Genomic DNA, 13,659 nt, shown 5'->3' on the forward strand with positions numbered 1-13,659 from the left:
AACCCTTTTAAAGCGATGTTTTTTATAACATTTTCAAACTCTTAATACATCGCTGGGAATACATAATGCGGTAACCCTGAGGGTTCTGATCAGTGCAGTATTCCTATCAGAAGCAATGTGGACTTTGGGAAGCCAATGGTTTTTCTAGGAACGTGATGAAAGGAGTAGGTGTTCTACTTTTTAAGAAGCGATACACGCTCCCAGCGTGGATTGGGCTGCTAAAGCCGCCCCTCATCTCATAGAGCCAGCTGAGCAGAAAGGTGGCAGCACCACACCCAGCCTTGCAGGGCCAAACCAGCTGCATTAGGCCTGTGCTCCTCCTTATACATGATGACTGGGCCAGAATGGCAAAGTCACATGCCCATGCTCCTCCTAGCCAAGCCAGCTGCTGCTATGTCCACACTATTCCTCATAGGTCTGTCCAAGCCAACCCTTGCAAGGCTGGAGCATAGGCACAGTGTCTGACTTCACTCTGAGGTGCATGGGTGTTGAAGTGCCCAGCTTGACCTTGCGAGAAGCATGGGCACAGTTGTATTTTTATTTACTTATTTATATCCTGTCTCCCCAATGGGGACCCAAAGCAGCTTATATCATTCTCCTCTGTTTTATCCTCACAACAACTCTGTGAGGTAGGTTAGACTGAAGTATGTGACTGGCGCAAGGTCATCCAGCAAGCTTCCATGGGTTCAAACCTGGGTTTTGGAGATCCTAGTCTGAGACGTTGTAGTCTCTCTCTTTTGTCTTAAGAGGTAGTGGGCTTCAGCACTATATTTAGGGTTGCCAGCTCCAGGTTGGGAAATACTTGGGAGATTTTTGGGGCGGAGCCTTAGGAGGGCAGGGTTTAGAGAGGGGAGGGACTCCAGTGCCATAGAGTCCAATTGCCAAAGTGGCCATTTTCTCCAGGTTAATGGATCTCTTATTGGCTGGAGATCAGTTGTAATAGCAGATCTCCAGCTAGCACCTGAAGATAGGCAACCCTAACCATATTTGATTTTTAAAAAAATTTCCAGTGTGCTATTCCTAACCCTCCATTCAAATTATTCAGTTCCAATTGCTTTTTACACTCACATCGCTCTCTGTGTGTGTTAAGTGCCGTCAAGTCGCTTCCGACTTATGGCAACCCTATGAATGAAAGTCCTCCAAAATGCCCTATCTTTGACAGCCTTGCTCAGAAACTGCTGAATTACAGTTGATATTCAAACTAAAGACAATGCATTTACCTGGGCTGAATAAAGACCTTGCATTCATAGCTCATTACCAATGCTGATTTCTCCATACCCATCTCTCCCCTGGACATCACAGACACTTCTGCATACCACACCTAATCCCACCACGCCTGCTATTCACATTTACATACTGTTAACATTTACATACTAATGCTTGTCTGAATTCACTCTCCTCTACTTAAAGACAGATGGATTCACATCTGAAGAAGTGAGCTGAGGCTCATACCCTGCCAGAAAATATTTTTGTTAGTCCTTAAGGTGCTACTGGACTCTTGCTCTTTTCTACTAGCCTTGCTCAGGTCTTGGAAATTGAGGGCTATGGCTTCCTTTATTGAGTCCATCCATCTCTTGTTGGGTCTTCCTTGCTATAGCTCAGTCTTTAAGGTGCTACTGGACTCTTGCTCTTTTCTACTAGCCTTGCTCAGGTCTTGGAAATGAGGGCTATGGCTTCCTTTATTGAGTCCATCCATCTCTTGTTGGGTCTTCCTCGCTATAGCTCAGCCTTTAAGGTGCTACTGGACTCTTGCTCTTTTCTACTAGCCTTGCTCAGGTCTTGCAAATTGAGGGCTATGGCTTCCTTTATTGAGTCCATCCATCTCTTGTTGGGTCTTCCTTGCTATAGCTCAGCCTTTAAGGTGGTACTGGACTCTTGCTCTTTTCTACTAGCCTTGCTCAGGTCTTGCAAATTGAGGGCTATGGCTTCCTTTATTGAGTCCATCCATCTCTTGTTGGGTCTTCCTCGCTATAGCTCAGCCTTTAAGGTGGTACTGGACTCTTGCTCTTTTCTACTAGCCTTGCTCAGGTCTTGCAAATTGAGGGCTATGGCTTCCTTTATTGAGTCCATCCATCTCTTGTTGGGTCTTCCTCGCTATAGCTCAGTCTTTAAGGTGCTACTGGACTCTTGCTCTTTTCTACTAGCCTTGCTCAGGTCTTGCAAATTAAGGGCTGTGGCTTCTTTTATTGAGTCCATCCATCTCTTGTTGGGTCTTCCTCGCTATAGCTCAGTCTTTAAGGTGCTACTGGACTCTTGCTCTTTTCTACTAGCCTTGCTCAGGTCTTGCAAATTGAGGGCTATGGTTCTTGTAGGTTATCCGGGCGGTGTGACCGTGGTCTTGGTATTTTCTTTCCTGACGTTTCGCCAGCAGCTGTGGCAGGCATCTTCAGAGGAGTAACATTGAAGGACACTGTTACTCCTCTGAAGATGCCTGCCACAGCTGCTGGCGAAACGTCAGGAAAGAAAATGCCAAGACCACGGTCACACCGCCCGGATAACCTATAAGAACCAATGAACTCTGACCGTGAAAGCCTTCGACAATATTTTGAGGGCTATGGCTTCCTTTATTGAGTCCATCTCTTGTCGGGTCTTCCTCGCTACAGCTCAGTCTTCAAGGTGCTACTGGACTCTTGCTCCTTTCCTTAGTGAGTAGGCTGCCTGGAGCACAAGTCAGGTTGGGAAACATGAGCTCCCTCTTCCGTTTCTAAGGCGGGGCGGAGGAACGTTCAGCCTCTCTCGAGCGGGAAGGGAGACGGGCGTCTTCAGTCGGAGGGGGCGGTCCAACAGGTGAGTCTCTACCTGCAGTGGGCCGGATGGCGGCCTACACCCAGGCGCGCGACTGGCGGAAAGAGACATTTGTCGCAGGCAGGAAAGAGACGCCGCTGGGGGGACCGTCTCAGTGCCGTCGAACCGCTTTCCTACCGCCATTCCGGGCATTTTTTTCCCTCCTCCCCCCCCCCCATTCCCAGAGCTGAGGCTGAGGGACAGGAAGGCTTCGGTTGGGCCTAACCCAGCGCGGGCCAGGCCGACCTGAGGGAAAGAGAACCAGGCCCCTTTGTTTCACACGGGGCGCCTGAAGGCAGGCCGGAGCCTGCGAGGGTGCGGCTCCCTCGCTCCGCTTCCTGAGGGCGGTGCCTGTCCGGGCGAGGGGAAGAGAAGCGGGAAGCCAGCAAAGGAAAGGGGTGCGTGGGGGAATCTCGGCCTCCTGCCTTCAAAAGGACCGCGGTTTGTAGGCGGCGACCCTAAATTTCCGTCAGATATTCTTTGTCTTTGGCCGGATCTCGGCAGCAAAGTGTTTTTTTTTTTTTTTTGCGCCAAAGTTCCCGCCTCGTGTAGGGGGAGAGGAGGTCGCGGTGGAGAAGCGGGGCACAGTTTGTTCGCGGTCTCTTTTAAGTCCATTCTATCCGAGGCTCGCTTTTCTTTGCACGTCTGAATACGGATTCAGGGCCAGGAAGGAAGCGCTGTGACGACTGGAAAAAGCAGCCTCCGATCCTGGGGGATAGGTGAGGGCAAATTGGGATTTACTGGTTGGTGAGGAAAAGGCAGCCTTTAAACCAGTGATTCCCAACCTGGGGTACAAACCAGGACATTTAGGGGTATGTGAAAAAAATTGAATAATGGTGGGAAAATTGAATAATGGTGGGAATACAGCAACTGTATTAATTACAAACATTTTTGTAATATAAGGGGTACAACTAATAGAAATGGGCTGCCAAAGGGTATGCTTGTGAACAAAGGTTGGGAACCACTGCTTTAAACGCTTGAAGTGATTCTGTTGCTTTTGAAGCCCTGGACAAAAAAATTTTCAGTGGTTCAATGGCTAAACTTTGGTGAGTCCCAGTTCTGGTGGGAGTCCTGTAAAAAAAAAGGAGGGGGGAAGAATTGGACTGTAAATTTTTTTAAAAAAATGTTTAAACTTTTTAGCTTGGGGGAAGAAATATGGTTTTTCTTTGTGTAAAGTGCACTTGGAAGTCTCCGTCCCGTCCTCCCCACCATTTGGTAGAAACCAAGGAACAGTTATTTTCTATCTTACACTGTATTTTAATTTCTAAAGCAGGGGGGAAAGTTGCAAATGTCTTCAAGGAACACCCCAGCAGAACGCAGACCAGGGCATCCTGGTAGATCTGTTCATTATGATGAAGTGTACGTTGATGCTCCTTCACAAGACGATGCTGAAACTGATTTCCAGGATAATGAGCAAATGCTGAATGGTGCTTCCTTTCCACCACCTCCTCTTCCATTGCAACCACCCTTCGGGCCAGAATTTTATCCAAGTGACAATGAAGAACCAGCCGAGGTCTCTGATCTCAAGCCAGTGAGAAAATTTGTTCCAGACTCATGGAAGAACTTCTTCAAAGGGAAAAAAAATGACCCTGAATGGAATAAACCAGTATCTGCAATTTCTGATGGTGTTGAATGCTCTCCCCCCTCATCACCCACGCTTACTCCAAGGCGATCAGAACAAACTTCAGTTCCCAGCTCTTACCAAGATCCATATGGAGGATCAGGGGGAACCTACAATTCACACAAAGAAGCTGAAGCCATGATTCCACCTGATCCCTATGGGTCTTTGGGGCGGCAAACTCAAACAGCTCTGGCTTACAGTGAGAAAGTAGAAGCTTATAATCTGAGATACTCTTACATGAAATCATGGGCAGGGCTGCTCAGGATCCTGGGTGTCGTTGAACTACTTTTAGGGGCAGGTGTGTTTGCTTGTGTCACAGCTTATATTCACAAAGACAATGAATGGTACAACATGTATGGCTACTCGCAGTCATATGGCTATGGGACAAGCAACATGTATGGAGGCTACAATTACAGTGGACCTAAAACACCCTTTGTTCTTGTTGTAGCAGGACTTGCTTGGATTGTGACTATTAGCCTTCTGGCACTTGGCATGTCAATGTATTATAGGACCATTCTCCTAGATTCCCACTGGTGGCCTTTAACTGAATTTGGGCTCAACGTTGCTTTGTTTATTCTGTACATGTCAGCTGCTATAGTCTATGTAAATGATGCTAATAAAGGAGGACTCTGCTACTACCCATTATTTAACTCACCACTGAATGCATCATTTTGCCGCATAGAAGGAGGACAGACAGCAGGAATTATCTTCCTGTTTGTGACAACAATTATTTATCTTATTGGTGCAATTATCTGCCTAAAACTGTGGAGGCACGAAAGTGCACGAAAGCACAAGCAACTTTTGGAACAAGAGGTAAGTAATCTTTTGGAAGATACAGAATATCTCATTTGTGATCCAAGAGTCAGTTTGAAAATTACTGCCATTCATTCACTTCTTGTCTTGGGTCTCTGTCCCCAAATAATGCACATTTATCAAATGATTTAGATTCCTTGTATATCAACAAATAACATTGATATAATCACTGGTGTTTGATTATGTATAGTCCTGATTGTAAGTATTGCTACTGGCATACTTCTGGCAATTATTGTAGTTAAGTGAGCATCATATACTAACTCCCCTTTTGTGGACACACATCTCAGTGCTAACTATCAATCAGATATGGAGGTTTCCTCACTCTTTATGTAACAATAAGTAAAGTCCAAAGTTATCCTGCAGGCCCTATACATATGTGATGATACATTACTTTGGTAGGTGTCAATAGGTTTGACGAATGAAGGAAACCCATCGAGCCTTACTTTGCAATTACATTATAAAAATCATTGCTGCTACATTGCCATCTGGATCACACGTGTGGATTGGCAATTAAATCCCAGCTCTCTTGATCCCCACCCGGGTCGGGGGCAATGAGGTGAGGCAGGCTGAAGACTGGGAGGCAGAGGCCGGCAGGGGGGGAACTCCTACTGGGCAGCGGCAAGTGGCTTGGTGCCCTGCTTCTCTGCTCCCCTGCCCATTGGCCCTGTTGATGGGTCTCCCACTGAACTGCTTCAGGGGGAAGATGAAAGCACTGGTCCTCCATCAGGTGAGGGAGTGGAGCCACTTTCCAGGCCTATTTTGGCCACCCATCTTGCCCCTGCTGGATTGGCGAGATGCCCTAGCAGTTGTTCACTGTCATAAATACTGTAAATTACTATAGATGATTATTCAGTGCTTTGGTATTGGAATATGCAAATTCAAGGTTTTGTTGAACAATACTATAACACCTAAAACTCTATACTACTTTTTGAAAAGTGAAAGAGATTTTCAGGAGTTTGAAAGATGCTTTGGGATCCAACACCAAAATTGAGATTTGTGTTATACACATAACTAAGATTTATTTCCTTATTCATCAGTACAAGTAATTATCTCATTACCCATCTTATTAACTCAATACAAATAGTGAACTGGCTTTTTAGAATTGCAATTACGTGTATGCTGCATTTCAAGGACTTTTGCTTTTGCACTTTACATGCTTAGTGTTTCTATTTTCTTTTTATTAGATGAAGACACAGTCTTTTCAACCAAAAAGAATGGTAAGAATAACACATGTGTTTTGTTATATGCATATTCATAAATATATATTCAAATATAAAAATAAATAAAATTTACAGTCTGAGCTACCTTAGTTTTAGAATGACTGGGAAAACATGGAGAAGGTTGGCATTTCAGACATAGGCACTGATAAAATTTTTACACTCTTAGCTTTTTCCAGTAGGAATCTACAAATTTGTTTTGGCTTCCATCAACTTTTCTTCTAAGGGTATTTTCTCTCCCTCATGTTGTGCTTTTGCAGAAATAGATTTATGGAATTCTGCTCCACAACTCATTGGTCAGTTGTCTGCTGTCATCTAGTAGTCGGTGAAAATTTTCTGATAGCAGGATGGATCCTACCCCTATCCTACCACTCCACTGAGCAAAGCTTACTCATTTATTTATTAAAATATTTATGCCCCCATCGTTCCTTTTGACTCAAGTTTGAACTCTTCCTCCAGTATAAGGAGCCTTCTTCCAACTTCAGTAGTTCTTCAGTTCAAGGAAGGCTACTTAGAGGATGATTGGATCCACCCCAGTGTGCCATAGCACAGCATTATGATGAGAAGTATATGCAGAAAGTTGTTAAAAATTACTCTGGAGTCCTTATTTTTTCCACTTTCATTAATCTTTTTGTTATCTCCAGAAGAACTCTTACATAAAAGAGAGTGATGTCATCCAATTTAATTTTATATGTTGGACTTTGTCATCTTTGCAGATGTTAATTATTTAACTTTAGTGTTATAAAAGTTATTGCTCAGGTTTTGACAGCAACCTGATAATCCTGTACTGTGGCCATCAGATATTCCTTAAATGTGTGTACAGAGAAAGTTTTTTGAGAGTCCCTTATGGGATCCATAGATCACGTGTCAACTAAAACATTTCTGCATTTACCCACATGGGGCAGGATTCAACAGGAAAGCTTGTTGAAGGTGTGGAGTGATTTCACCTGATCTCTGCTTACAGCTGTTCCCCATGCTATGATGTGTTTTGTTCAGGAGGGTCTCCTGACTCTCAGAGAAGATCTTCAGGAGGCATGCTAGGATGCTGAGGGAAGGCAAAGGCGAGAAAAGCTCTGTTCCGCCAACTATATTCCTAAGGTTTTCTGTGGGATGTAACCCATGGTTATTTCTGTTCTCTTCCACCACTATCAGTGTTACTCTTTCAATAAACCTTTTACTTGAATTCTGCCTTGACTAACATCTGTACAAGGATTCCATTACTTCTGTGTATTTCAGGCCATCAAATTAGCACCACTAAAGAAGTATTAAATATGCCAATCATTATAGTAAAGTGGCTGGCCTGTGAGGATAATGAAACCAGCATAATAGGGCCTCCTACAAACAATGTGGGGGTGTCTACATGCTTGGGGAATCCTCAGGTATGCACCTAAACACACACCCCAATGGCCTGATGAGGACTGAAAAGGCTCCATAAAAGGTGGAATGTTGAAAGCGACTAAATGGGGAGAAAAATCAGCCTGATCAAGGAAATGAGAGCGCACAGAGTGTGTGTGTGGGGGTGTTAAATGGTGTCTTCCCTTTCCACCCATGATTCCTTGCTGGCCTACAGTTTGCACATTCCTTATTGTGATTGGTCAAGCACTATTCTGTAATTGGTAGAAGCCACTCTGCATGCCTCATGTATTGGCATGTGTGTGTGTGTTAAGTGCCGTCAAGTCGCTTCCGACTCATGGCGACCCTATGAATGAAAGTCCTCCAAAATGTCCAATCTTTGACATGTATTGGCATAAAGCAGAGAATAGTAAAGAGCCACCAAAAAAATTTTTCTCATAAATTGTGGAAGGTTAATGTTCTATTAATGGACAAACTGGTATTCTTGCATAATGTTATATTTGCTAATTTTGTCATCTTGGAATTGTGCATTTAATCCATTGTTGTTTTAAAAAGTTGATTTTGGAGATCAGTGATCTGGAAATTATAAAATAAGTGAATTCTTCAATTCTTTATGCTGAGCAAAGCTCTTTTATTTTAAAAAATATATAATGTGAAGACTAAACTTGATATTATTTTCATTTAGTATGAAGATGAAGGTGATAGTCCCAAAGAAGCAAAATATCAGAAGAAAAATAAACTTTTGGGAATGGAACCTGAACTGCTCAATGGCCATATACCAGCAGGACATATTCCCAAGCCTATAGTGATGCCAGACTACTTAGCGTGAGTGCCTCTGCAACATTCCTTATGAAGTTTACTCTTGGGAGTGGGATATTTTTCCATTCTCTTTCCATCTTCGAACTATACTAAATTACCAGTGTCTTAATGCTGATTAATTTGTCACTAACAGTGCATTCCTAAAGAGAGTTACTCCATTCTAACCCCATTCATTTCAACTCTCCTTAGGAATGCACTGTAAGTTATGTTCATATACATACATTATAATTTGGGGAGGGTGATTTTAGTGTACAAAGTTAATATACTTATCAGTTTAAAATAATTTTGTGTTTGCCTTTTATAGAGAGTTTGATTTATACTGTTCACTGCAGCAGAAGGCGATGTTTCCTATTTATCAAGAAAATATACTCTTTTTTGACTCTGACTTTGAATCACCTGGAATCAGGGAAATGGGAAAGAACAGTAGAATCATAGGGCTGAAATTAACCAAACATCACTCTATTTTAAGACATGTGTTCATTAGCCCAGATCACAACCATTCAGGCTACAAGAAGATCCAAACTAAAATGTACAAGGTTCACAATGGCTTCCATTGATTGAGAGCCAGTATGGTGCAGGGAATAGTGTTGGACTAGGACTGGGAGACTTGGTTGAAATTCCCACTCATCCCTGAAGCTTCCTGGGTTACCTTGGGCCATTAAGTCTTCCTTTCTGTTTTAGCGTCACCTATCTCAAAAGGTTATTATGGGAATAAAATTGGAAAAATGACAAAGGGGGAAATCTGGAAAATGATTCAGATGATCAAATGAGCCCAATTATTCTTTGCTAAAGATGGTGAAAACAGTGCAGCGTCTGCATCCTTATTGATGCATATTCTCCTACTCAACAGACAAATTTCTGTCTTATCCTAAACAATATATTTTCATAAAAACAGCATATCTTTGCATCAGACAGTTAACACTGTGACTTGTCATTATCGTATTTATTACAGAAAATACCCAGTAATTCGGAGAGATGAGGAAAGAGACCGCTATAAAGCTGTCTTTAATGATCAGTTTGCTGAATATAAAGACCTTTCTGCTGAGGTTCAGGCAGTCTTAAAGAAATTTGATGAGCTAGATTCACTGATGAGGAAACTCCCTCAGCATCCCGGAAACACCCTTGTAAGTACCAAAATGAATGAGCATTTTATTTATAAACAAATTTGGCCTTATCATGGACAGTGGCCTCTCTCTTTTTTATTTTGAGAACCAGAGAAATATATTACTACATCTGTACTTCTACTGTGTAATTTCTGCATTGTTTAACATGCCATGTTGAAATGCTTATTCTTTTTCAGCACTGTTTCAGATTTCAGCTTGTTTTCAGATTTCTGCAGTCCCAGCCCTATTGCACTGTTTATTGGGTATCTCATCCTGTTGACCATATTGACCAAGAGACACCTGCTTTTCAGGGTAGAAGCAGAAAAATATGTGGTGGTTGACAAATAATTGTCCAGCATGGACATTACTGGAGCTAGTAATCACCATATGGCTTCGTTCAATTTGAAATGGTAGAACCTGGCTGACTGTAATAGAACTTTGCAGCTGCTCCCATCTTTTGTCTTGACAACCCAGTGACCCTTTTAGGATAATATTCCAAACTTTAGTAGTACGGTCAAGATAAAATTTTAGGAGACAGAACCTGAATACAGAGAAATAGAGAGACAACATTTTTAAATGCTTTTTTTTTCCTTTATAGGAACATGATAGAATTTCAAATGTTTTGCAAGAATATCAAAAGAAAAAGAACGTGAGTGCTGTGCAATACCTATTTGTTTATATAGTACTACTCAGGTATATTTATATATTACCACTCAGGTAATACTTTTAAGCTCTTTTAAGTCAGTACTTTTAAAATCTACATCCATTTGAATAGGACATGTCAAACTCAGTTGGCATTCTGACCATATCAGGAATTATCTAGCCTGTAATGTATTGATTGTGGGGCGAGGGACAGTATAATTTATCTGGAGTACTCAGGTTGTTGGGGTTTGGTTTTTTTTGGCAGTTTTAGTTTTTTATTTTAGTACATAATAAAAATTGGCCAGCATTCACAAAACCTATTTGTACATTGTGAAGCACCCAGTCTTTGATACAAAGATTGGAGTGTGTGTGATATGCTTAGAGAAAGAGTTAAGAAACCAGCACCATAGATCACATTTCACATGCATATATCATACATGCACACGACTTCTTCTGACTCTACTATAGGAGATCCCAGTCACAAGCAATCCTGGTTATAGATCTCTGTTACCTTGTATAGCAATGTGCTTAGTTTGCATTTCACTCCATTGTATATCTCTAGTGAACAGGGTGGATCCAACCATCCTCTAGCCCTAAGGGACCTTCCTCCAACTTGCATAGCTCTTCCTCCAATGGAAGAGTCCCTTAAATTGGAAGAAGGCTCCTTAGCCTGGAGGAGGGCTTCAAACTTTGCTAAGTATAGTTGTGGGATAGGACCAGGATTCACTCCAGTGTTTCTACCTTTCTAAAAGGCTATTTAGATTTGATTCAGTATAAATCTGATTTCATTATTCTTACGCATGAATGCTTTTTGAAGCCAAAAAGGAGAGTGCACCATACAACTAATATCTTGGCTATATAAAATCTTATGTCATAGCCAGATGTCATCTCTTAAGACAAAAGGCAAAGGTTTGCCTTAGTGTTATTTTTCATTATTCTTGTGTTAAGATTTATAATTTTTACTTGTCTTCCCTGTACCAAGGACTTGGGGTGGATAAAGACCCCTAGCAAAGCAGAATAACAGATAACCCAATTCACTGAAATTTCCCCACCCTTTCTTAACTTAACTTGAGGTTCCAAAGTCCAGCACAAAACAATACTGATTTATTTTGTTTTGCAGGATCCTTCCTTTCAGGAGAAAAAAGAACGTTGTGAATACTTAAAGAACAAGCTTTCACACATAAAACAAAGAATTCAGGAATATGACAAAATTATGAATTGGAATAGCTAGTAGCCCCGTAACTTGACTTGCAGGGGTTTCTTTCTTTTTAAAAAAAACTATATTTATTGCCACTACTGTACAAATGTTTTTCTGTGAGATCAAGTACTTAGTGCACCATCTGCTGCTTAAGTCCTCTATTAATAGCCTTTCCATATTGTTATCTTGAATATCATGTAAATAAGGTTTTCTTACTTCTTCTGTGTATTTTTGTACTTTTTTATAATTCTGCTGTTTTGATCATATACAGATAAATTTAGTTTTTTATCCCTTCCCTCTCGTTGCTTTAAAAAAATTCATTTCCATATTTGGATATAATATTGTGGATTATTTTGTATAATTATGGTTGCAATAAGGAATTTGATATGAAAGAGCTGTATTGTGAACTTATTATCCCCACACCCTTTCTTTATAAATGCACACTTGCCTGGGCACGGCTGTGTACACATAACTGTGCGCACTTAGCCATCCCAAAAGCTAATTACCTATTTGGAGGGGTGGGGCGCCTGAATCACACATCCTTCCTCATCCTTTGAGGAAAATAGCACCTGCATTCACGCTTATTCCCCCCAATCAGGCAAAGCAAGATGGTGAAAAAAAAAGAGTTATCTTACATGTGGGTCTGTACACACTTTTCAATGAAGTGTAGAAAACTGTGCGCAGTGTAGAGTGCTGGAAACTCCTGGAATAATGAAGAAAGGAAATTTTTGTACATGGAATTTGCAAAAAGAAGCTTGCTTCTGTATACACATTACAATCTATAACAGCAAAAAAAAACTCGCTGATCAACTAATTTTTTTATGCTACTGAATTTTATAAAATGCCTTCATGACAGTTGAAGAAATTAATTTTCATATATATAATATTTAGCAGGGAGTTTTGAAACAAATGAATGTTATGCTATATTTTGGGTGCCACAGATGTGATCTGTTTAAATTTAGGAGAGGGGATTGTCATCCTGCAGTTACCAATCACATGTATAATCTGTTTGAGAACCGGAGAGACATGTATCTTCAGTAATATTATTTTTCAGATCTCGCGCATACAGGGTGATGCTACAGAAGGAGATATTTGTTCTGTACTATGTGTACCACTAAATAGACTTGGCGCTGTCAGCTCCGGTAATACTGTAATCTCTGATGGGGAAGGCAGGTTGAATTATAGCTTTCTTTCCCCAACAGATATGTAGCATTCTACTTCAACAGCAGATCTTCAAGCAGAAAACTGTTTCTGTGTGTAGATTGCTGCCGCAGGATACAGGTGCCTAATTAGAAATCCCCTGCAATTTATATGTCTTTAGGGAAAGTCTTGTTGATGAACAGTATGTGCCTGTCTGCATTGCATCTTAATTTTGCAAGCAAACATTTTGCCTTACCATAATATTCTGTATCTTTTTGAGAGCGCCTGTAGCCTGGGACAACCAATTCTTACCTGTTGTAGTGATAGTTTAAAAGTTTTTTTGATAACTGGGAGATTTTTCTTGTTGACTTTCAGTTTAATATTGAATAAGTTATAGATTCTAGAATCTAGAACAGTCAGATCACTTCTATTGATCTATTCTTTGTGAAAGTGTCAGGAATAAAGATGAATAAACCTTAATAACATGTATGTATTATTGTTATTCTACTTGACTCTCAGTGAGAAATATGGGCTATAAATAACGCTGGATTATACAGTGTAAATCAATACTGTCATAGGGCTAGGAATTACAGCAATCTTGAAGCATATAGTGTTAGATGCTGTTAAACGCAGAAAATGGCATTACATAAGCATAAAACAATCAGCATGAGTAGGATACTATGTACATCTAACTGATAATATATACTTTTCATAATGGTATAGTTCACAATCCCATTCCTTTTATAAAAGGGCTTTCCTGAACATTTTGTTTATTTAGAATCCTACCACCTTTATAAAAATGCTCTCCTACACAATTCTGTTGTTCATAGTTTGCGGAATGATAGGAGAAGGGGGATTTCACACATGCTGAATAGTGCACTTTCAATCCACTTTCAATGCAGTTTAATGATCATTTGCAAGTGGCTTTTGCCATTTCACACTGTAAAATCCAGCTGCAAAGTGGATTGA

General features: G+C 41.0%; 1 protein-coding gene across 1 annotated transcript; it reads left to right on the forward strand.

The window, feature by feature from the left end:
- Positions 1 to 4,072: 4,072 nt before the first annotated feature.
- On the forward strand, positions 4,073 to 11,621 carry MARVELD2 (MARVEL domain containing 2). Its single transcript, XM_056847963.1, has 6 exons — positions 4,073 to 5,218; positions 6,403 to 6,435; positions 8,474 to 8,613; positions 9,560 to 9,731; positions 10,309 to 10,359; positions 11,473 to 11,621. Exons 1-6 carry the CDS (start codon positions 4,073 to 4,075, stop codon positions 11,581 to 11,583), a joined length of 1,653 nt encoding a protein of 550 aa, XP_056703941.1. The 3' UTR covers positions 11,584 to 11,621.
- Positions 11,622 to 13,659: the final 2,038 nt, after the last annotated feature.

The sequence above is a fragment of the Euleptes europaea genome, chromosome 4 (assembly GCF_029931775.1).
Source record: "Euleptes europaea isolate rEulEur1 chromosome 4, rEulEur1.hap1, whole genome shotgun sequence".
Lineage (NCBI taxonomy): Eukaryota > Metazoa > Chordata > Lepidosauria > Squamata > Sphaerodactylidae > Euleptes > Euleptes europaea.

Bases quoted from the DNA above. Each gene is read 5' to 3' on its own strand.
- MARVELD2 (XM_056847963.1), top strand. From the start codon at position 4,073: ATGTCTTCAAGGAACACCCCAGCAGAACGCAGACCAGGGCATCCTGGT. The intron at 6,436-8,473 runs GTAAGAATAACA...ATTTTCATTTAG, and splicing joins CTTTTCAACCAAAAAGAATG to TATGAAGATGAAGGTGATAG. The intron at 8,614-9,559 runs GTGAGTGCCTCT...TATTTATTACAG, and splicing joins GTGATGCCAGACTACTTAGC to AAAATACCCAGTAATTCGGA.